Below are 25,412 nucleotides of genomic sequence, written 5' to 3'. Positions count from 1 at the left end.
TTTGTTATTCTTAAGTATACAGTAGAGCAGACTTTTATAGTTTAAAATGCAGTGCTGCCAAGCTGGTCTATACTATTGTGGCTAACAGAAATTACATAATAATATAACAGAAAGTGTCCAAAACTTTGAAGATAAAGATCTTGAAAAAAATCTTATTTGTGAGCTACAATTTCTCATTTGTGTGAACAGGACTTTTGAAAGAGTTCTGTAAATGTAAATGTAGCATGTAAATGTAAATGTAAATGTAGCAGTTGCTATAGAAGTATGCATTTGTGGTCAGAGGTGGACCACATGAGGTGGTGGAGCATGAGTGTTGGAGCATGAGACAGGCCAAAACTGATTCAAATTGTGGCTAACAATGAGTATCAATCCTGTACCAGTTCTCTGTGACTTTTAGCCGTGGGCTGATATGATGGGCTTACAGTGTTGCTGTCTTGTCATTGTGTCCACTCAGTACATTGTGCTGTTAGCAAGCTGAAGACATTGCCTTCCTGGGTTTGGCTTTCTCGAGTCTTTCCAGTGCAAAAAAAGCTTGTACTTTCTTTTATGATGTGCGTTGAGCTCCAATTTGTTAGATTTGTTTTCAAAGGATCAGACATTTGTGAGGTATTAGTTATATGGGCGAGTGTTAGCTTTTAGCCTAGAGCAGACCACCACCCCCCACCCTGCTTGTATTTGGCTTGCTGAGTTTGAGCTGCCCTTTTTGCAGGCCCTGGCACAGAAAAAAGCCACAGTCATGATGTCTGCAATTCACATAGCATTACATACTTCCATGACTAGTAGAGTCTGGTGGTAATGTGCTGCTCTATATTGTCAACAACATCATATTCTTTGTTCTGTATGTTTTACTGCTTCACCAGTGTTTTCGCTAGTGGGCTGGGTTTTGGGGCCATAAATATCAGGAGTCAAGACTGTGTACAAAACATCTTTTAAAGATGTACACAGCAGTGTTTTTTCACAGTTTTGTACCAATCTCTGATTATTCAACTGAGGAAAATTCAACTAAGGAAAATATTCAACTAAGGAAAACACAGACCCCTTTTTAATGTAGTGTAAACAGAAGATAACTTAATCAGAAGTATTTTTAGCATTGTGCAATGCTAAAAATGCCTTTAGGAGATGAGACAGAGTTAGCATTATCTGTACAGACTGCAGAGGAGTTGCAGGTGAGTAGCTCAGCACATATTGGAGGCTATCCAATGTACAAGGCAGATGTTGGTTTCTATTATGATTTTCCATTCCACCTTAAATTGTGCTGCTGTAGCGGCGGCATCCTTTAAGGTGGAATGTACTTCGATTGATTTAAAAAATCTGTAGGCTAGAGCACAGCCATCACAGACTCAGCCAGACTGACAGTCGAAGCTAAAATTGAGGGTACAAATCATGTAGTGTAACCCCGGCTTAAGACACAGAATCTAATGTGGTCAGGCTGACCAATAGCCGATACATTTAATAAGGTCAGTATTGGTGCATGTAATGATTTAGTATAGGATATCAGATCAGTTCAGTAGAGCTACACTTCCATGATCCTCCAGTGAGAGCCAGCTTCCTACACCCACTTGAGAATCTAAGAAGGGTGATGTGTCAATTTGTTGATAAGTCCCACCCTCTCTTCAACCTCCCAAACACTCGTTCAGGGAACAGATACCCAATCTCAATGATGTGCACCATGATGGGAATATCCGCACATTGGGCACACATGTAAAGTATACTGTGTATTACAGAAGCAATGAACACCCCAGCTGTGCAGATTTGTGTGCAGAGACAATATGTTTACATATAAATACATGCGAAGCAGTGTATGATGGAGCTCTTGAAAATTGATCGTAAAAGTAAATGTGTAAGGAGATTGATCCAGAGCGATAGCCATCTCCTCACCAATGCCCTCACACCCACTTATCCCCTCTCCAGGCAGGTCTGATCGATAACGTGTCTGTGTGTCGGACATGCTCCTGCTTAATTACACAAATAAATCAAAGCAGGTAGCGGTGATGCCGCCCCCTCCTCTCACAATACTGCACACATGCAATCGCTGTATGTGTGTGTGTGTGTGTGTGTGTGTGTGATTTTTAGAGAAGGAAAGAGCAAGACAGAAAGAGGGCTGGAGTGTGAGATATTATTGTGTGGTGACTAAATCTGTGTGAGTTCACATGGTTATTGAGCTTGAGTGTGTATGTGTGGGTGTGTGTGCTTATGTGTGTGCGTGTGTTTATATGGTCTTCAGGGCCAGTAGTCCAAAATGAGTTGTAGATGAGACGGCTGAGTCTGAAGAGGCCAATCGGAATTAGTATGCCTCATTTATCTGGAGAATGTGTAGCCTCCAGGCAGACTGCTGACCGCCCTCTCTCTCCCTCTCTATCTCCCTTTCTCTCTCTTGTGCACGCTTTTTTCCCCAAGTTATCTCACTCTTTTCCCTGTTTCTCTATTTTAATCTCTCTCTCTTTCTCTCTCTTTCTGACTGAGGTTGCTCATGGAACTGATCTGAGCTGATCTGTTAGTGAATGCAGTGCCCTGCAGACATACACTGGCCAGTTCCTCTCATGCTTTCTCCTGCCTGGGCTTAAATCAGAAAGAGAATACCAAACCCCACCGAAAACCCTACCTAAAGCTGTACTTTTTGGCTAAGCTGGCCACCACCGTCTATAGCTGTTGTTATCTGGTTGAATGTAGGGCAGCATCTAACGCTAATGTCAGTTTGATGTAGAATAGTGACGACAGCTGGCATAAATGTTTTGTTGTGATGTTAAATAAGTAAAACCCAAAGTCATCCAAATGTCACGTCAACATCATATTAACACAAAATTCCAACATTTACTATTGTGAACGAATGCCAGCATTTAGTATGGTGACCAAAAACTTAATAACTCCTCTAAACGTAATAATTTTTACGTCCACAGAAATTCTAGAGTTGTCAGACATTGATATGTTGTTGAACGTCTGTCTAATACTGAAGCGTGATGTAAACCCACTGTTGGTTTCTGACGGACAGGAAACTTTAATTTTCAAACAGAATTCCAAATCTGTACAATATTGGAGCTTAAGGTCAACCTAATGTTTTTTTTTTTTGTTGTTGTTTTTTTTTTTTTTTCCCTTTTCGCCCAATTAGATACTGCAAATTAACCCACGCTTTCGTAGCTCTCCCTAGCACTTGCAATGCTCCCAACACTAGGAGTGTTAAGACTTAACATGTCTTCTCCATTACATGTGAAGTCAGCCCTCACCCCTTTTCCAACTGCCGCTAATGCGGTATTGCTGGGCAGCCGACACGCTCTCCAAGTTCCTCCGCACCAGCTAACAGTTGCTTGTGCTGGTCAACATAATTTAGTGTGATGAGTGATGAGAGGAGCAAGCACCATGTACCCATCTGGAGACTGGAGTATGGCCAGTTGTGCTCTCTCAGACTTCAGCTGCTGATGGCTAAGCGACATGGCTTGGGATTAGAACCATTAGAACTCTCAAGTCCCAGTGTGTTTTTTTTGACAGTAATGTGATTTTGAAATCCAACCAAAACTCAACATCTGTACAATGCTGGCTTTCAACATCAGCCTAATATTCGTTATCAGTTAAAGTTCAGCATCTGTACAAAGTTGGGTATTGATGCCTATCTGTTTTTTTTATTTTCAACAACAATTCAGCATCTTTCCGAGGTTACAGTCCAATGTCTTTCTGACGTCAAATTGACATCCAGTGTCTACTGGGGTGTAATAAAGACACAAACACTAAAACACAAAGCCTACTGTGAAAAAAGATAATTCAGCTAGATGAACTATGGCTACCTGATCATTCAGAGTAAACAAATTAAAGCTGGTGATGCATCTACCAAACCTTTTCCTTAATGTCCATTCAATATACAACAAGCAATGTGATGTCGTTGCTTACGGAAGCTTAAAAGGGGCTTTCAGAAGCATACAGAAATCTATTCAGTAATCTTTTAAAGTTAAAAACATCTTCTGCAGTAATCCTTTAACGGATTGCAATATAATGGAGCATTTTCCCATGTAGTGTACACATATCAAACAAGACAACACTGCATTCAAGCTTCGTTTGAGCAGATTAAACGTGACCAGCAGTCACAAAATAATTAGCCGTTAATGTCTTTGCCCCGGCACTTCAGACGGCAGTTTAACTGGTACTACAAACAGAATCGCTGCCATGGCTTAGAGATTAAAGAAACTGAGGAAAATTGCCTCTTCTCCTATCTGCACATTGTAGTTTTACCATAATTCCTCCCAAATCCTTCATTCCCTGCTTGAATGGAGTATAATGTGCTGCTGCACGTGACCCAAAAAAGGTATGATCCACATGTATAAATCTAGGATCCAGCATAATATTATTGCGACTTTAAAAATGAAGTATGCCCAACATGCCGCATCGCTCTGACCTCTGATTGTGCTGTCTATCCCTGATCTTATACATCAACCTCTATCCTTTAGTCTTAGTTTGTTGTACCATGTTTACAATTATTTGGCTTGTTTAATTTTGAAGAAAAGACTGTGATTAGAATTGCATTTTCCTTTTTATGGCACCATGTTCTTTAAGGCCAATCCATATTCTCACTTTTAACTTGCAGTAGAAGTTAAAGTAGAATTTTGTTTCAAGTCATTTTGATACAATGTATAAAACAAATTCAAAAAGTAGAAAATGGTAAAGAATAATACCTGGTGTTTAGATTAAAGCAATGACATTTAATTTTACACCATATTCACTGTTCTCTGTATATCCCCATTGGTATCTTCCTCTTCAGGAGCATGTGGACATTGTGAAATAGACATATTTATGCACCCCTTCCCTGCCTTTTTGGCCTCGTTTTCCTTCTTGCCATGAGGATGCTTAATTTGTTCACTCATGTGCAACAGAAGCAAAGCAACTTACAGTATTTGTGTATAACACAAGAAGACTCACACTAAGCAAAACCCCCCCTGTGGGCTTTAATTGTTGCTAATTGCTAAACTTCTGTGTGGCCAGAATAGCTTGTGTCTTGCATTTTTCGTCTCTCTCTCTCTCTCTCTCTCTCTCTCTCTCTCTCTCTTTCTCTCTCTGTCTCTCTCTTGCCATCTATTCTCTAAAAACATCCTCAGGCCATTTCAATTTTGCATTCTCCTGATGTCTTTGTCATGAAAACTGTTTTTGAACCCTCATGTTTATTTTATGTCATGCAATTCCTTTCTGAAAGATCCTTCTGCCTTTGTTTCGTTATCAAAATATGGTTTATGTACACAGCTGCACAGCTGCAAAGTTTAGAATTGCCACTCAGAAGTTTCAAATGAATGTGTTCAATAAAATAAACTCAGATAAATGTATAAAATACTGTAATTCTAATATGAACCAAGTTAGAGAGGAAATGTATTGTGAAATGACTGAGGCAGCAGTATGTTTTGCAGTATATATTGCAGATATCACAGCAAAAGAGAAGAGTTTCTTAAGAGAAAATTACACTAAATAGATAAACACATCAAAGTGTTTATCATTTGTGAATTTAATTTTGTCCTCAAAATATTTGAGAATATCTTTTTAGTTTTACATCCAATCAAAAATATTATGACCACTCACTGATAAAGTGAATAATATTGATTTTGGCGTAACAAAGGCGCATGTCAAGGTCTGAGATATATGTTAGACGGTAACTCAACAGCCGTAGCCCGTTGTCGACATGTTGGGTGGACAAGAGATGGTCAGGGTCAAAAGGTTTAAAGGGTCAAAAGTTTATGGCCACACAGCTCAAGTGGAACATCTCCAAAACAATAAGACATGCAGGGCACCCCGGTCAGCAGTGTTGAATTACTACTTATTGACACAGGCGCAAGCAATTGGACGATTGACTCATAGGCCGTTTCATGGTCAGTTGTGGTCTGTTCCCTTATTAATTCAAGAACAATTTGGTACATTTTCAAATAGAAGGAATACACTGGCAAACTCAGCAACATCAAAGGACCTAGAAGACAACAAATGATAGTTGCATTAGACGATTGCAGAATTTTTTTTCCTTGGTGAAGAAAAAAACCCTTTATTACATCTAGTCAAATCAAGAACATTGTCAAGGATGTGAGGCCTATTGTTATAAGCCCAAAGTCTAGATGCCTTTAAGATGCAAAACACTAATAACACTCAAGAACAGAAAGGCCAGACGGTTTTATAAAATGGCTAATGAAACTAGGTCATTTGTGTTTATTGATGATGTGAATGCTGATAGAAGTAGCAGAGTGAATTCTGTAATATATAGAGCTATACTTTTTGCTCGGATTCAGTCAAATCCTGCAAAACTGATGGTGCAGATGGATAATGACTAAAAATGTACCGTAAAAGCAATCCAAGAGCTTAAAAACATGGAATGTTCTTAAATGGTTGAGTCAGACAGTCTTTGACTGGCAAGGATTATATTTATAATCATGTTAATTTGTCCAATTTGTCCAGTGTTGAGCCTGTGAAAATGGAGGGACTATGTAAAAATGGCTGGAATTCCTAAGCGGTTAAAGCAATACTTCTATCTGCTAAACCTCGTAAATTAAAGCTGAAAGTTGTTGATTCATTTCAGTTTCATTGAGGGGGCGTACAGAGGCAGAAATACTGTTAATGTGTCACTGTCAAAATACGTATGGGCTTTGTACTCTAATGTTTGTTGTTTTTGTTTCTTTTTTTTATATATTTTTTGCCATTGATCGAGGAGTCACTGGCTTTTTAAAGTTTAATATTAGAGAAAGTTGGAGGAGAAGCTGGTGGGGGTTGAGACAGTCGGGACCATTTTACTGCAATTTATTTCAATCATGCAAGCCTAGTGCTGATGTCTCCTCACAGGAGGTTGGCATGGCGACTAAGGACAGGAAGTAAAGCAATGCCAGCTGAAGAGTGGTCGTCAAGGAGACACAGAGCAGAAACTTTGTGCGGTCCTCTGCTAAAGAGTGGATGGACACAGCTGAGCTGCTATATAAACATTCTGCATTGGGAAGGTTGTACTTACATGAACCTTTGCTGACACAGATGTGCAAATGCACACACACAGCTTGTTTAGTCCCTGTAGAGAGGTATTGTCAATAGAATTGGATTCTCTGGAGCAGATAAGTGTGTTTATTTTTTTTCCTGGACATGTAAATGTTTTGGTCTCTGAATCAAATCTTTATTTTATGTCAAACGTGTTTATGTGTACCCGTATTATCTTAGAGCTAACATGCTGTTATGGAATTTCTATAGGTTTTTATGTTTACTGCCTGAACTCTAATCCCCACCAGTTTGTTGAAGATAATGACATCAAAAATAAAACAAGAAAAAAAAGTAAATACATAATTAATAATCAGGAATTCTTAAATCACTTACTGCGCAGTCTAAGATTTACCTACCTTTGCCATTCTGCTAAAGAACAAAACACACTGATAAGATCTTTTGTAATCCATTCAGTTGCAGTTTGCACTTTCTAGCTAACAACTGTTTCAGAGAGAGAGAGAGAGAGAGAGAGAGAGAGAGAGAGAAGCAGTGCCTGTAGGCAGATAAAGCTGCACACATGGTAAAGCCTTCCTTAATGGCATCTCCGCCATTTTATTTCACCCTGTTCTCCCCTTAATTTTAGCACTGTAAAAAGCCAGCCTTTGCCAGCAGCTGACCTGATTCTCTTTTGCATCTCATTACACAGTTTCTTCACAAACCTCTCATAGAGCTGCAAAGGGTCATATCTCAGAGTCTCGCACTCTCTGTTTGGCTCTATCTGAGTTTATGCAAAATGTCTTCTGTTGTGGTGTTCAAAAGATCCTGCAGAGAACAAAGGTGGACCACTGATAAAATCACAAACCGAATATGAGACAAATCACTGATAAGCTTTGTGGATTTCATTCCAGAACACTGTATAGTTGCATTGTTCTTTTTCTTAGCAACAGCAAAATAATTCACTACGAAAAACCTTGTTTCTCTAATATGGCAACTTTAGTGAAGGAGGTAAAAAAAAAAAAAAAAAAAAACCTTTGGAACCTTCTTTCGTAGGACGTCAGTGTAAATATATATATATATTTTTTAAGTTACATGGAGCAATTCTATTGGTCCATGTCTCATAACTTTTAGTACAATGTAAAGAACATCTGACTTGATACTATGTCAAAAAGTGAAAAACTGAAAAATGGAGACGGAACAGTGCAAATACGTAGCAATTATTTTACTAATACATCTATTTTGCTATATTTATTCTATTCATTTTACATCATACCATTCCTCTATATAGGATTCAGCTTTATTCTTTTAGTTATCCATTAGTTATCCAGTTAAAGCAATGTGATATATCATTTTTAACATTTCTTTACTATGTAACTTTGGAGGAGATGCACAAGACCTCATGTGAACTATGCAGCCCTGAGTTATATTTGTGTAAAATATAACTATAAAACTATAAAATATAAGTATAAAATACTTCAGATGTTGTCTATGCTGATTCTGTATCTTTCAGCTTGTCAATAAAGGCATGTTTACAGCTGTCCATGAGGGGAGCTCAAGGTGTGATTTGTATTTATGGCAGTGGTATACAAGTGATATACACTAAACTCTTGCTGGTACTGTTTATAAAGATAAAGATGCACGTATTTGTCACTGTACAGCAAAATGTGTCCTCCACATTTAACCCATCTCAACACACACTCACACACTAGTGAGCTAGGGGCAGTGAGTACACACACACCCAGAGCGGTGGGCAGTCAACTCCAGCGCCCAGGGAGCAGAGAGGGTAAAGGGCCTTGCTCAAGGGCCCAACAGTGGCAGCTTGCCAAGCCCGGGAATCAAACCCACAACCTTGTTATCGATAACCCGGTGCTCTAACCGCTGAGCCACCACTGCCCCTATTACTATTAGTGCAATACGGTCATTAGTTAATGATGTGTTTGGCTAACTGCACAAGTACCTACACAATTTGACAATGGAAGTAAGTAGCAGCAACATGACCTGAAGTTGTGTCTGGTTTGTTGGTGAGTTTACTTGTATTAAAGATTGGCAGGTAGAACTTCCTTTCTATTTCTAATCACACACTCCCTTTCTCCCTTTCTGTCTCTCTGTCTCTCTGAAGGGTTTGGATAAGATGAAACATTTGTGGGTCAGAGGAGTAGAAGAAAGCCTCTGCATGCCCCTATTCACTCAAAGCAGAAACAGGCAGGGCTTTTTCTTCCTTTGTGAGGTTGGGTAGAGGTTAGACAGAGGCAGATCCATCGTGCTGGATTTCTGACAGTGTTCTCCTGATCTCTATCAGTGGGAGTGGCTTTTGTCCTCGCCCTGCTGGGGTCCTCCACCTGTCACTACCGCAGGGAGATTGGCCTGCATGCTCCTAAAAGAGAGCTGTGTTTTGTTTCTATGCCTGTCAAAATCCATTACCTCACTGTAACCTCTAGGTGGATTTGGCTGACAGGATCTTCACTTTGTTCCATATCATGTCCAAATATGAGTGCCCAGTCAAGTTTTTTTGTCCATGGCTGTTTTGCTTGTAGAGGGAAGAAGCTACTGCTTTTACTGATGTAGCATGACTCCTGCATTATTTCCACCTTTCTTTTGAGACGCTCTCTGGGACCTCCTCTGTGCTGAGGATGGAGTGTATGGCTTCGGGGCATGAGTGATGCACCATCGTAACTTTATTGGTGTAAGACCTTGTGAGAATTTGGTTGCTCAAACACATACTTTGCACAAGGAATAGGTCACCTGGAGGTGTTGTTTAAATTGATGAACTGGAGAATTACAGCATCACTGAATGAAAGTTACACAGTTTCATCATACAGGTAATGTGGGCCTACACAGTGCCAGAGTTTTTCTTGCATTTAAAATTACATTCTTTGGAAAGAACAGTAATGCACTCGTGCTAAAAGTCCTAGTATCTCTTGGTGCAAGGCTGAGTCTCGAGTCTCTAGGTGAGTCAAAATTGAGGTTTTAAATAGAGAATGTTTGCAAGAATGGCCTTATACAAAAGCATGCTCTTCTAAAAACCCTGTTTGACAAAATAAATACATTTCAAATAACAAACCTTTAATAATGATCAGGAAGTGTAATTTGCACTAAAGGACATTTACACATGCATTTCTGGAGAGGCTGAGAGATGCAGAACCGTCATTGATAGTGAAGGAAGCATGTGAACCTGATGCTGTAGAGTAAAAGTACAGGAATTTACACAAGGTTATGCAGCGTAACACATTTCTCGGAGCATCGTCCTGCTTGCTTTACCAAAGTTACATAGTACAGTTAACAACACTCTGAGTCTGCAGTGGGCTGTAACAGGTCAGTTGAGCATCCCAGTGGTTTTGTTTCGTGTAAATTAACAATAGAAATGCTACATAGCATTGATTTAAAGGAACAGAGCAAAACAAATCGAATCAAGATTTTCTTTGTTATGCTGCACTTCTGCTGATTTTGTCTAATCTATAAGGCAAGTGGACAAATGTGTCATTAAAATATGTACTAATTTTTTACATTTTATTGTAATTCCCTACAGGGAGTTTGGCCCCATCATAAATAACACCAATAGAGCAGCACAGCTAGCAGCTTGACACCTGTAAACTTAACTCAACTTCCAGTCATTTGCCCACCATGGCTAATACAGGCAGGGGTGTGCCTTGTTATTTTCCCTGTTTTTGAACCCTACGCAACAGAGCTGTAGAACTAAACTGAGTGATGCAAAGATGATGATGAAAAAGAGAGGTGGAGTGTAAATCCCTGCCACATAGAACTCTGATAGGTCTACTGAGACCAAAGACAGACCAATCAGGATGTAAATGTAACTCACAGAGCTCACTGCTATGTCTACTGAGCACAAGGAGAGACCAATCAGGATGCTTTCTGTGTCACACCCTCGCTACATCTACCACTCGCTTGGTCTGTCTTGCTCGATTGCCTCCAAAAAGTGTGCAAGTGCGCCTGACATACAATACCCTGATTCCCTATCATCCTGCTCTCCAAACTGCATGAAAGCAAAGTTGTTTTGCTTCTATATTTTAAAGACTGTGAAAACTGCATGCAGCACATCACTCTGTTCTTTAGGCTGAAGGCTTTTCTTAACTGAAGGCCTTGTTATTTGAAGGATCAAACTTGTATCAAACCTGACTCCACTGTGAACTGCGGGAGAACAGCATTACAGTAAAGTCTGCTGTTTGCTGTTTATGGCTACTGTTACAATCCATGCTTTGGCACTTTTACTTTTTGATGAAGTACTTTTCGACATTTGATACTGACAACTTTTCCTCTTTGAGAAAGAGGACAAATTCCTCTAAATCCAGATCTAAATGATCTAATTCTGTCCACCCTTCCACTGTAAGAAGACAACTCAGCACTTTGGGTCTAAGGTTGTGGGAACAGACATAAAAAGTAACATTTGATTAAATCAAACTGCTAAAACTGCTGATGTTCTCAGAACAATGGACTGACCACCAAACCTTAACATTAGTGAACGTGGTTGGGGTTACTTGGATGAAAAGAAGCAGAAAAGGCTCCAGCTTTTAAGATTTTTTTTTTAAGTAGTCAATTTGAAGTAGGTCTCCTGATAAAAATGGAAGCTGTAATAAAGACAAAGCGTTGTTTTAAGATACTGTTATCTATTACATTTATTTTCTGCTTTTTAATTTGCTTGTTTGTTTGTTTGTATTTTTTCTTGAATCTGAAAATGAAAAACATTCCTCATTGGACATTTTGGGTGGAAAATAAATCAACCATAGGCAAGGCTCTGACCTTTACAGGAATGTTTGTCTGCACTGACACTGTAAAGACATAAATACATTGTTGACATAATGAATTTATTTATTTAAAAATCGAACATGTTTTCAAAGAGACTACCATGTGTACAAACCTGTTAAAGTAGTAAGTGTACAGCTCTGTTAGGAAAAAAATAATATTTTTTATGATGTGTGCTGAATTAAGTCGCACAAATTAAATTGCATGACTAGCTTGATATCAGCTCCCTTGCTTAATCTAAAAATAGATCAAAAGCTTGTGCCCTGAGTGCAATTATTTCCCCTGCTGCAAAGAGCCTTCCTGTTTCAGCTGTTTGTACTTTCCTGGAGGACCTTTTTACTTCTCTCTCTCTCTCTCTCTCTCTCTCTCTCTCTCTCTCTCTCTCTCCTGTTTATTCTGCTCTAAGAGCCTCCATATTTCTGCCCATGCTATAGCTTTTATGTGGACCACGCTATTTTCAATCCATGAAGCCAAGGGCTGGGCAGTTATAGTTTACAGAGGCTGTCCAGTAAACTCATGAATTTTGCACTAGTTGACTATGGTGCAAGCCAGAGCTGAAGTCTGAAGGGCAAAGCCTAACCCAGAGGCTTTTTCTCCAGGTCAGCTAAAAGGCCTACGACTCCTGTTGCCCCATCGCAGGAGGCATGGATCTCACAGTGGCTTCAGGAACTAAAAGTTGTACCCTGCAATGAGGGTTGACTGCACCAACAGCCATTTCGCCCAGCTGGGGCTTGCCATTGCTGCCATTTTTTTCTGGATCATCAAGGTAATTGGCATCTGTGGCCCTGCTGACATCTGCCCGTGCGCTGTCAAATCACTGCCTCTATACCCTTTAACTCCCTCAGTGGATGCATCAGGACAGCAGCATGGTACTAGATTGAGATTCTTTTTTCCTTTGTCATTCCTTTACACACAATTGACATTTACATCACAGATGTCTGGGACTTACATCTCATTTATGGCACCATGTAGCCTTTGTGTCCCCATAGAATTTGAATTCTCTGTGCTTTTGCCATTTGGTTCTTTCGTGGTGAATAATCGCTTTATTTCTTATCTTGTTAATGTCACTGATTGACAGGTTACAAAGACGAATTCACCTATATGTCGAAATAATGTTCTGAGGTAATCTTCAATATCACAGAGTTAATTTCCAGTAAACCTGTGCTCAAATTATACTGTGAAAAATATTCAATATTCTTCAAATAAACGTTACTTAATAAGGTACCAGAATGTGGCTCATTTACTTCTTATCTTTATATTAGTTCAATCCATTTGAAGCCAGCCATCTTACTGACTTCTGAATAAAGCATCTTATTTTACAGTGCATGTCATCATTTCTGCTGTAAGTAGAACATGTAAAAATGGCAAGGACGTTTCATGGTCATTGAGAACAAAATGTCCTGTATTTGCCAGTGTATAACATAGATCACTTCAGGAAAAGCCTGCTATATAAACCTGGTGAGTTGTCTGTCCTAACATAACAAGCAGAAGAGATCTTGCCACCTTATTGGCATGGAATGGTCTATCTATTTATAAACATAGCCATTTTCACTTGAGCTTCCCAGACTTATAAATAACCACAATCATTATATCGCTGCAGTCCAATGAAAAACATGTATCTCCAAAATTGTGACTTTACAGGAGAAAGCAACAATGTTCTTTACTTTGAATGGTAGTCACTGTAAAATATAAGTTTATTCCAAGTCATTTAAAACATTAAAACTATAACCGCGGATGGAGATACATGGTTTTCATTTTACAGCAGCGACATGCTCCTCTGGGTCCTGTGTGCTGTGGGACCAAATGTCTACATTTGTATGGCATAACAATAATGCTAAATTTGGCAGATAAAGCCAAATCCATAACCAAGATATCAAACTGTGTAATTGAGACCTGTGCCATTTATGTCAAAACTGTGTCGTGAACAGAATATTTTTTAAATGTAACCATTTATTTCTTTTTAACTCTTTATTCTTTATTGTGGCCTGTTTATCACAGCCTTCCTGTTACTCTAAATGTTTGCTTTATTTTCACTCGAAGGTGGGATCTAGTGAAACACTGGCTACTGAACACATGATTGACAGTCCACCCACTCAATAGACCTTTCCCTTAGAGTCACATTTCTTTCTGTTTAGCTTTAATAGCATTAAATCTTCTCCAAACAACAATAGCAGCAGTGGCCTGTTATTGTATTGGGTTGTCAGCCATATTTTAGTTTTTATCACTTTTTAAGTGCACAAAAATGAAAGGAACTATTAGTTGAAGACTCCTACTTGTTGCCTGCACTGTGGGCAGAAGGCAGTGAATGTAAATATCAGGTATGTATTTACAGGGTTTTCCACTGTGTTATTAGTCCCACCAAATTAAAGCTTAGAATGTTGATTTTGTGCACAGACATTTCAAACGTTGAAAAAGACACCCAACACATAAGTTCAAATAGTGCATTTAATTTGGTTTCATTTGAGAGCTTAAAACTTATACAGCTAGTGATGGCCATTTCAACTATTTTCAGTGAGCCAGATTAGTTGGCTTAGCTCCCCAATAAGGGCCAAACTCTCAGATGACTCCCTTTTTAGTAGTACTACCTATTTTATTAGTCAAGCTGCTACAGAAATAAAACACATTCTAAATATATAGACTCTTTTAGCTGTATTTTAATTCACTAAATGAAATCACATATTTTGAATTCTCTATCTATTATTGTCCTTTCTTTTTAACATAATTTGCCACAGTGTTAGGATAAATTACTTTTAAATTTAACTTACATTTGCAGAAATTTGAGAATGTAAAAATAAACTTTCTAGCTAACTGCTGGTAAAGGTGCTCTATCAGTACAGATGAGTTAATCAAACATTTTGATACACTTTCATCCAGCATCAGTGTTCATATCAAAAATGTGTCTTTCTTTTGGGTATGTTGTGGAGCAAATATAGACTTGCTCTCCTCATTTATACTGTGCTAGAAAAGCCTCCTTGACAGAAAGGAAAGGTTTTTATTAAGTTTATGCTAATAGATTTTTAAGTGGGCTCCTGTCTATTTCAAATCAGGAGCACCAGTGCTACTTTGCCAAAAGCCTACAGAAGAATCCTGTTTTCAGACCAAATCTGGAGTGTGTTAAATGGTGTTTTTGCTAAGTTGTCTTGCCGGAATGATAAAAATCTTTTTTAAAACTGTGCATAATGCATCTCTTGATGTAGGCGTACACCATTATTGTCTTTGTTTATTGCCTGGTCCTTGTGTGAGCTAACGTGCAAGAAGGAACACATGTGCCTGCATCGCTGTCAGCCACAATAGGATCCACCTTTGCATTATTTACCCTGTTGGCAATCGTGCCACAATGCCTTGATTCTTTAGAGGCTTCACTGCTTTCTTTTTTCCTTCAGCCAAACAAGTCTCTGCCAGCATGCCATCTTTTATGGGGATGAAAGTTTTAAATTTATTCATGTCATAATCAAATCTTTTTGTTCGTTTTTTTGTTTGTTTATCATTTTTTCATCTAATTCCCTCTCCTGTACTAAATCCAATTTTGCCAGACTCATTGTTTGAGGAGCAGAGGGATTTCTGCAGAAAGCCAATTTTTGCTTTCCTTCTGTTGAATTTGATTGCGCATTTTGAAGTCCATGGTTTGTTTCTTTACATGTAAAGCTTTTTTTTTTTTTTTTATTATTTTATTTTATTAGTAGTAGTAGTTGTAGTAGTAGTAGTATTAGTAGTAGTAGTAGTAGTAGTAGTAATAATAGTATTACTTGGGAGTCCCAAACAGTTCAAATGCTAACCAAAGACCCACTCTATCAAGGGCAATTAATTCCACATTAATTTTGCACTTATTAAAGACATTTAAATGTCTTAAACTAAATGGTTTGGACATTTAGGCATACTTTAATGTATGTATGTAGCTGTTGTGTATTGTGTAAAAAAGACTCCCGTACTCAGTACTGACTTTGTTGTCCATTTCTAAACTCAGAGGTAAAGCAGCATTATGCAAGAATTGTTCTTTCTTTCTTCTGGGCTCCTTGTATTTTAGAGCCACGCCTAAAGGACAAGATTACATGCTTTTCTGGATATAATGAGAGATACAGAACTGTCATTGAAAGTGAAAGAAGCTTGTAGGCTAAAATTGTAGATTTTATACAAATAAGACTCGGCTTATGCATTTCACACAAGCATTTTCTGCCAGCTTCACCATAGTTATATTGTGCAGTTAGCAGTGTGCGAGCCCCAGCAACAACAGAGATGCTGTCCTTTAAAAGTCAATGGAGTATTACAATGATTTTATTTTAAGGTACAAATGCTACATAATTCTATGTGTTGGTTTACCTATAGCCTATTCACTCTAGCTTGGGATATTTTCTGAGCAGACAGCAAAGCACTTCTGTAAGTCGCTCTGAAAGAGCATCTGTGAAAATAGAAATTAGGGAAAAGTAGGGGACAACCTTACATTTAAATATTTTGCTATATCAATGTTAAAGTACTTGTGCAAGATTAATATTGTTTATACATGCAACATGCCATTGTGCTGACAATGCAAATGCAAATGCTGTTTCTAGTACCAAGATTTTATGAATAATTTAGTAGCATGCCAATACCCCTTTCAATTGTGACCCCTTTCAAATGGTCAATTGTGACAGTTTTAGGGGCTAGTTATAACAGTCACTAAAAATTTCATACAAGCACAGTATTTTTTTAACCAAGAGCGCTTTTAAAAAGGTCAAACACTGGCACATTTATTTTAGCCACAATGTACAAACAGCAAACAGCAACAAAAATAAATATATTTGGAACATCTAACATGACTGATGTTTGACAAATCTGAAAAGAAATAATAATAAAAAAAACCTTTCAATTTCAATCTGTTAAATTTTATCATGCATTCCTTTGTATAATTTGTGTAGTACTAGTAGGAATAGCGGTTGTTGTAGTCATTTAAATAGTAGTAGCAGTAGTAGTTACAGAAGTAGTAGTGTAGTTGCAGCACATGGAGTAATAGTAATAAACAGAGAACGTGTCAGTGTAATATGAAATAATTTTGTTTCCTTCAATCAATGGCATATCTATTACATCTACTGTATCAGATTTAGCTCCACAGTCTAAAAGACAATTATGTTTAATTATGTTTTCTACAAGGCCTAATTTTAAATAATTATCAACAATGTAACATAATGTGATTTTCTCGTGTGTGATCTCTTGTGTCAATGATCTCTGTCAGCCATGCCACTGTCTCTTGCACGCATCTTCTAGCCCTCAGGCTTTCTGAGGTTTTAAGGGAACCCATTTTGCAATTACAGAATTAATAGTCACAGTAATCATGCAATTACTCTGTGGTTACATTAAAAGAGTGGCCCTCCTCTGGCTAAAATGTGTGAGCTGTTCCTAGTGCTGACTCGAGAAAACAAATGAACTTGTGTTCTATTTAACGTAGCTTCCACACCAGAGGCCCAGGCTAAAGCAGAAGCTGTGCTACACAAACCTACGCATAATCTGTCAAGGGACATAATACATACAATTTGTACTTCGGTACACACAAATAAGCTACACACACACAGTATGCAGCCAAGGGGCTGTACATACAGGAAAAGAAAACTTATATTTATTAATATTTCTTTGTATTTTACAGTAGTTCGTACACACACACATATACACTTACCTCCATACAGTGCACTCGAAAGTACAGTAAATGCAATGCTCATTCTCAATTGATAGTCACACACACATACACACACACACACACACACACACACACACACACACACACACACACACAGAGGAGTCAGAGAAACACAGAGCAGCAGGATTCCAAACATCACCTGGCCCGACCAAACACTCTGCCCAACATGCATCCGCGCTGCTGCGCTCTATTCCCAGTCCAGTCACATCCGTGCCTCTGAGCATCTCTCAGAGTTGTAATCAGAACTCTCCAGACATGTTGGCTTGATTGAAGGACTGCTAGGTGGCAAGTCCCACAGTTATTTATGACCCCCCAGTCTGCAAAAATAAATCAAGCGCCACCGGCTGACATGGTTGCCTGTATCTTGCTGCCAGGGGACAGGAGAAAACAGGAGAGCAGAGCCCACTATAGAGCTTCTGCTTTATGTGGATGAGATAGAAAGTGTTGTGGGAAAACACTAAGCACACACCAAATGGCAGTAGATATAAACAGCATCACAGAGGTCACCCATGATGCACTTCCAAAAAGAATTTTGATATAGTAATAAAAATTCAAATTATCATGTGAAGCAAATTCAAAATAAACTTAGACAAAAGACTCTAGACAAGAATCAAAACAAGTAAATGTTACAAGATTTACATTGGACCACTGTGTAGGTCCAATTTTTTATGACTTTTTTAATCCAGTTTGGATGTGAGTTGCAATTGCAATGATATGTTTTGTGTCTTAATAATGTTCTAATCCCAAACTCATTTTGTAAATTGTTTATTCATCTACAGATATGGACTACATGATATCTACATTGTAGTATCAGATTTGAATATGATAAATCCTACATCCTACAGTATTTAGCATACATAGCCAGGCTTGAGATTAAATTGTTGTTGAACTCTAACTAACTAAGTTCCTTCTCATTTTTTCGCAGCCTGCCCATTACAACGCACCCCAAAGAGTGGACAGCAAGCCTACGAATTATGAATGTTGAACAAGATGACCTTCTCCCAGCAGCAGCAGACGATGAGAGGTCCTAGGTGGAACCGGGCCTTGTCTGACCCGTTGCTTGTGCTGTTGCTGGCCTTGCAGCTACTAGTGGTTGCTGGCTTGGTGAGAGCTCAGACCTGCCCGTCCGTCTGCTCTTGCAGTAATCAGTTCAGTAAGGTCATCTGCACACGTCGCGGCCTGCGAGATGTGCCAGACGGCATCTCCACGAACACCCGGTACCTAAACCTGCAAGAGAACCTAATCCAAGTGATCAAGGTAGACAGCTTCAAGCACTTACGGCACCTGGAAATCTTGCAGCTCAGCAAGAACCACATCCGTAGCATTGAGATCGGAGCCTTTAATGGGCTGGCCAGTCTGAACACACTGGAACTCTTTGATAACAGGTTAACTACTATCCCAAATGGAGCGTTTGAGTATCTGTCCAAGTTAAAGGAACTATGGCTGAGGAACAATCCCATTGAAAGCATACCATCCTATGCTTTCAACCGAGTGCCCTCGCTGCGAAGGCTGGACTTGGGTGAACTGAAAAGGCTCTCATATATTTCTGAAGGTGCTTTCGAAGGACTGAGCAACCTGCGTTACCTGAACCTTGGTATGTGTAACCTGAAAGAGATCCCTAACCTCATCCCCCTGGTACGCTTGGATGAATTGGAGATGTCAGGGAATCAGCTCACGGTTATTCGACCAGGGTCTTTCAAAGGGCTCGTTCACTTGCAGAAACTGTGGATGATGCATGCTCAGATCCAGACAATTGAGAGAAATGCTTTCGATGATCTTCAGTCACTTGTGGAGTTGAATTTGGCTCACAATAACCTTACCCTGCTCCCTCATGACCTCTTCACACCACTACACCACTTGGAAAGGGTGCACTTGCACCACAACCCATGGAATTGCAACTGTGACATCCTTTGGCTCAGCTGGTGGTTGAAAGAAATGGTACCAGCCAATACCAGCTGCTGTGCCCGATGCAGTACCCCGACCAGCCACAAGGGGCGCTACATTGGTGAGCTCGACCAAAACTATTTCCACTGTTATGCGCCTGTTATTGTGGAGCCACCTGCTGATCTGAATGTGACAGAAGGCATGGCAGCGGAACTGAAATGCCGGGCAAGTTCACTGACCTCGGTCAGTTGGATTACACCCAATGGGTCTATCATGACACATGGAGCATACAAGGTGCGTATTTCCGTGCTCAATGATGGGACATTGAACTTTACAAATGTCACAATGCAGGACACAGGGACTTACACATGTATGGTTAGTAACTCAGCAGGTAACACCACGGCCTCTGCTACACTAAACGTGTCCTCAACAGAGAACAGCAGCTTCAGCTACTTCACCACAGTGACTGTGGAGACCATAGAGCCATCACATGATGAAGGACACACCACAGTGCAGCAGAAGGTGGGTCCTACTCCTTCCTCTGGCGTGTGGGAGACGCCTTCCACTCCATCATCTACCACAACCACAACGGCCCGGACACCGCTGTCAACCAAGGCCACTGATAAAACCTACACCATCCCAGTCACAACAGTGGGCGATGGCTCCATCAGCACTCTGGATGAGGTGATGAAGACGACCAAGATCATCATTGGCTGCTTTGTAGCCATCACACTAATGGCTGCAGTTATGCTGATTATCTTCTACAAAATGCGCAAACAGCATCACCAGCAGAACCACCACGCACCGACGCGAACCATCGAGATCATCAATGTGGACGAAGACTGTGTCACTGGTGGGCCAACCATGGAGGGTCATCTGACTCTGCCACCTCTTGAGCATGAGCATCTTAACCACTACAACACCTACAAGACAGCATACAATCACGCCTCCACCATCAACTCCATACACAGCTCTGCACATGAACCTTTGCTTATTCGGGCCAGCTCAAAAGACAATGTACAAGAGACCCAAATCTGACCACTTTTTCATAATGGGAATTAAGAGGGGAAAAATAAAAACTTTAAAACAAACTCAAAGAGAACACTATGACATTTTAATCTAAAGAAGATGGCTCAAAGAACTGATGACATGGCAGACCCATGCGAAACAAAAAAGCGAATGATGAAGGCTGTTAAGTGACATTGGGAACTAGGGTATGTCAATGGTTTCAAAGTGTCTTTACCTAACAGAAGTTATTTATTTAAGAAAAAAAAAAACTCTATTGTGGTTAATTCAAGAAAAAAATGTATTCTGCAATTATTTTTGTCAGCAATTATTTCTCCATTGTTTGTTTATATATATATATATATATATATATATATATATATATATATATATATATATATATAAGGTTGGTAAGGCAGACTGGTTTACTAATTTGCTTTGAAACTCTATGTAAATCCTCAGAATCTTTGATTCCGTATATGATGATCCAGCAATCGTCCATCAGCACCTAAAGCTCATGCTTTTCTCATGGGTTTTCAGTTTCAGTTGTTGCTGTTCCCCAACACTTTATTTATTTAGTGCGAAAATGTTAATCATAATGGATTTAATGTATCTTTAGAGCTGGTAATGTGAAGGCCTGAACCCTTTGGTCTGCTATTAATGAAATCTGATAATAACATATTACCTCATTAAGTCTGCCATTCAAACACATTAGACGCAGATGGGCAATTGACATTGTCATCTTTGGATTTGGTGCATAGCATGCTGTGTCCTCATTTAAAAACAGGAAAAATGTCAAGAACTTGAGGTCTGTGCAATCTATTTTACAGTTTAGACAAAATTATGCAGATTTATGGAAATATTACCATTATGGGCACACTGTGCTTATTTGAATTTAACTTGCAGCAATACAGTGAAAATATAATCAAAAGTATTTTAGTATTTCAGTATTTTATTTTACTATTGGTTTTAAAGTTAAATGAAGCCCAGTTGTGGACTAAATACCATTGCTATTGGGATGCTTAATTTAAAAAAAAAAAAACTATATTTCCATAGTTCCACTAATGCAAAATGCATCTAACACTTTCCTGCCAAAACTCCCCAGTCAGTTTCCACACAGCCCCTGTCTGTCACAACACCTCCACCTTAACAAATTCTAAATCAGTGTCAGAGATCTGTCTGCTCTGCATTAACACATTACCACAGCCCATAGAATGCCAGTTATGGGCACGGCCCAGAGGAAACAGGCCTGGGTCTTATGAGAGGGTGGAGTGTGTGGGGGGGATATGTGGCAGCAGCCTCGAGCAGATGTTGGGGTTGCACCTGTGTCCCATCTATGGCACCATTTCCATTTTAATCAATGTGTCATGGGGTTCACCGTGGATACAGCTTCACACAGCTCCATCCTGGGAGCCCTTCAAAGCCTGAAACATGAAAAAAGAAGCCGTAAATATGAGGGCAATGCTAGTGCCCTTCAGATCCAAGGCTTCCAAAGATGCCCCAGGTGTCTCTTTATAGATTATGGGAACTGCTGCTTTTTTTTTTTTTTTTTTTACTCCTCCAATTTCCTCTTTAACTCATGTCAGATACCTTAGCAGGTGAGGCCATTGTTATTAAATATGTTTAGATCAAATAAGCATTCATAACAAAAGGAAAAAAGTGTCAATTGATGAAAAAGATATATTACTTATTATATACAGAGTTGTCAAGCAGAGTGTAGCCAGTAAATTACTGCTAATAATGTAGAGGGTGTTTGGGGGGGTGTATAAATGATAGTAATGAATTGAGAATAGACTAACACTGTCACCATGGTTACCAGTGACCTTGATAGAGAAAGCAATAGCTAACAGGGCACTCACGAGTATGCACTGGCCTGACACTTTAAATGTATTCAGAGTCAAATAGCACAGAGAGGTCCACATTCATGCCAAGAGTAGACTCGTTTGAAGTTCACTCTAGTCCATAAGGCCGCTTAGAAAGCTGTATACCATTTGAAATCAACGTAATATCTGATTTATTAACAGCTTCCTAATTGTGGGGACATAATACAGTTGCCTGATGCTTTGAGATTGGAACATTAATTATACTATTTCTGAAATTACATTGCATTTCATTCAAAATCCCAGCTGGACATCTTGGCTGAAAATGAAATTTCACAGCAAAGATCTTCAAGCTTTGATCATAGCTTTGATCAGTCCACAGAGACAGACAATAGTTAGTAACACACGCATTTCTACTGACAGACACACAGCGAATCCACTGGAAAGGTATGGCACTGCTCACAAGCTCTGGTGTATCAAGTCAATATAAATAATCCCAGATAATGTCACGGTTCTACTTTACCACCCGCATAGCCATTAAAACCAGGGCACATTTAAAAAAAGGAATGAAAAGGCGTTTGATATAAATTGACTGTTCCTCAGTGCTGCTGTTATAAACCTTATTTCAGATCTAATGGTTCCAACCCTGAAAAAACTGATTACGATATAACAAGATCCTGAGTGCATTGAGTTCTGGCACAGTGGTAAACCACATCATTGTTGTGTGTTTCATCGACTTTGGTTTTGTTTGTGGACTGGGAGACTTAGATCATTGTCTTAGAATCCCATTCATTGGAAAAGTCTTTGTCCCTTTGTCCCAAGATTGTGCTTTGATTCCTTTTTTTAGTTCTTTCTAAAGAGCTCTATGGTGAATTCTCGTGTGATGGCTTTCTTTTTTATTTCTTATGTCTCATTATGTAAGCATCTCTTTGCTTTGGGTTGAAGAAGGAGCAAGATATTTTCTCTCTGTTCCACACAATTCTTTTCTTCTTCTCTGAGAAGGAATGCTGTTCTAGTGGTAGATTTATATAAAAATACATTTTGAAAATAAAGCGCAAAAAAAAGGATTTTAATTTTACATGTGCCAACCTGTTCTAAAAGATGAAAAAGAGAAACATGTGGTAAAAGACTACAGAATTGATTTTCATGTAAGCATACTTTCATGACCTTTAAAAAAGATGAAGATTGGTTATAGAAACCAGAGTTTGTAGTTCATACACAAAATAAGGTTACAAATAAACTATTGTTGTTTTTTTCTGTATTGTCTGCTTTTTATTACATTAGCGGAAAGAAAGCTTCAAAATTGTCTGAAGATTTTTCCATGCTTTGCCTGCTTTTTCTGCTGTGTTACTTTTAAGTCAAATGCCTTTATAATGCTGAATGATCAATGACTTTGAATTTAAATTCAAAATCTTAAAGCAGTTGTAAAACTGCAGTACTACTACAGTATACATCTGATATTATTATATAGGGATGGTGTAGCCTAGCTGTAGTCCTATCATCAGGAGATTGCCAAGTCAAGTCAAGTGGGTTTTATTGTCATTTCAACTACATACAGAGTACACAGTGAAATGAAACAACGTTCCTCCAGGACCATGGTGCAACATAGACACAGTGCATACAGAACACAAGTGCAACACAATACAAGTGCAGACAGACAATACAACACAGTACAGACAGAGAACAATAAATAATTGGGGGTAGTGTGCAAATTATGCAGTGTGCAACAAATATTGAGTCCAGTGAGGTAGTAAAGTTATTTGTGTGTGTGTGCATGGAACAGCACAGAGAGTGTGTGAGTGCATGTTCGATCCCTGGGATGCCACAGCCCTCCGTCCCAGGCAGCATAATTAAACCTTATGGTCCCTATAGTAATACATGTTAGGCTAAATCTACAGTGCAGTAATAAATAATTTCCTCTTCCCATCACTGGTTGTGATGCTAGTGAGTGCAGGTATCAGTTAGCTGATGTAACAGAACTGGCAACTAAGGATAACCTCCAAGCAGTGTATAATATTGGGGGAAGAGGGATTGAAATTACTAAAAGTTAAGGAGATAATTAAGGGGGGGGGGGGGGGGGGGGGGTGTTACCTTTAACATCATATGTCCAAACACGCCAAGCGTAAATTTTTCACAGACTTAATTATTAAAGCTGTTTTTTAGAAAGTACGTTCACAAATTGCATGAACACAGTCAAAATGTTTGCATACCAATTCTCCTGGACATTTTTAATTTGCAAGTAGGGGATACCAGAAAGGGGAAAAATGACTTAGTAATGCATAGTAATTTTCTGGCTTAACTGAGGCAGGTGGCTGTTCTTCCTCCTGCAGCATGAATGAGTTTCATTCCCTTCCTGTGTTCAGGCACATTGCATAAATCATTGAGCACAGCATGCCTTACAGTGCATCAGCTGAGAACACCTGAGAGCGAGAGAGAATGAGCGCAATTCACCAGGCTACTATTCAGAAAGGAACTGTGAAAAGTCAGGTTTTCCATGTTGTATGCATGTAGTTTAATTGTTGATAAGAATCTGGCACAACAATCCGTTTTGCCAGGAAAGAATATATATATATAATATATATATATATATATATATATATATATATATATATATATATATATACTACAAAATCACTTTATATACTTTATATATTATCAACAAATTGCATTTTTCTTGTTGCTGGGTTTAAACTGAATATTATTAATATTATTAGAAATTGCAAAAACTGAAAAACTGTCTTCATTTGGATTCAGTGTTCTAGCTAAGTAACTGAGGACCATCTGGCAGAACTGTTCAGCAGTCTGACTGCCTGGGGGGAAGAAACTGTTGATGAGTCTGGAGAACTTGGCCTGAGTGCTTGGTAGCCAGTATCCAGACGGGAAGTATGGATAACAGTCCATGCGAACGGTGAGAGAGATCCTTTCTGAAGCTGCAGGTTTTCCTTATATACGTTTGGTTTAGATATCCTTGATGGCAAGAAAACTTGACTCAAAAATGTGCTGGGCAGTTTTCAGAACCTGTGACAGAGCAGTTTCTATATGAGACAGTCATGCTGGAGGTCAGGGTGCACTTTATAATGCTTCTGTAGAAGCAGTTGAGAATGGTTACACACATGCCGGTCTGCACCAGCCTTCTTTACAAAAGAGGAGGTGTTTAGGAACCAGGAGTGGGTAACAGTGATGTGCACCCACAGGAAGTTAAAGCAGTACACTGTTTCCACTGTCATCCTGCAGAGATGCATCCTTCTGAAATACAAGATTGTCTTGCCGTGACATTAAGAGAGACATTTTTGTCTCCACCGCTCTTTAAGCTGTCTCATTGTTGAAGATGAGCCCCACAACTGTTGTGTCATTAGCAAAGCTGAGAA

General features: G+C 39.1%; 1 protein-coding gene across 1 annotated transcript in view; it reads left to right on the top strand.

Moving 5' to 3' along the window:
* The window catches only part of lrrc4ca (leucine rich repeat containing 4C, genome duplicate a), an 83,635-nt gene extending 60,334 nt beyond the window's left edge, over nucleotides 1–23,301 (top strand). The window contains exon 3 of the mRNA XM_072669872.1: nucleotides 18,261–23,301. Within this exon, the coding sequence (XP_072525973.1) occupies nucleotides 18,314–20,257 (1,944 nt within the window). The 5' untranslated portion in view covers nucleotides 18,261–18,313 and the 3' untranslated portion in view covers nucleotides 20,258–23,301. The remainder of the gene's footprint in view (nucleotides 1–18,260) is intronic.
* Nucleotides 23,302–25,412: the final 2,111 nt, after the last annotated feature.

Source organism: Salminus brasiliensis, chromosome 2 (assembly GCF_030463535.1).
Source record: "Salminus brasiliensis chromosome 2, fSalBra1.hap2, whole genome shotgun sequence".
NCBI lineage: Eukaryota > Metazoa > Chordata > Actinopteri > Characiformes > Bryconidae > Salminus > Salminus brasiliensis.
The sequence above is the reverse complement of the archived record's forward strand: the minus strand, read 5'-3'. Positions and strand labels throughout refer to the sequence as shown.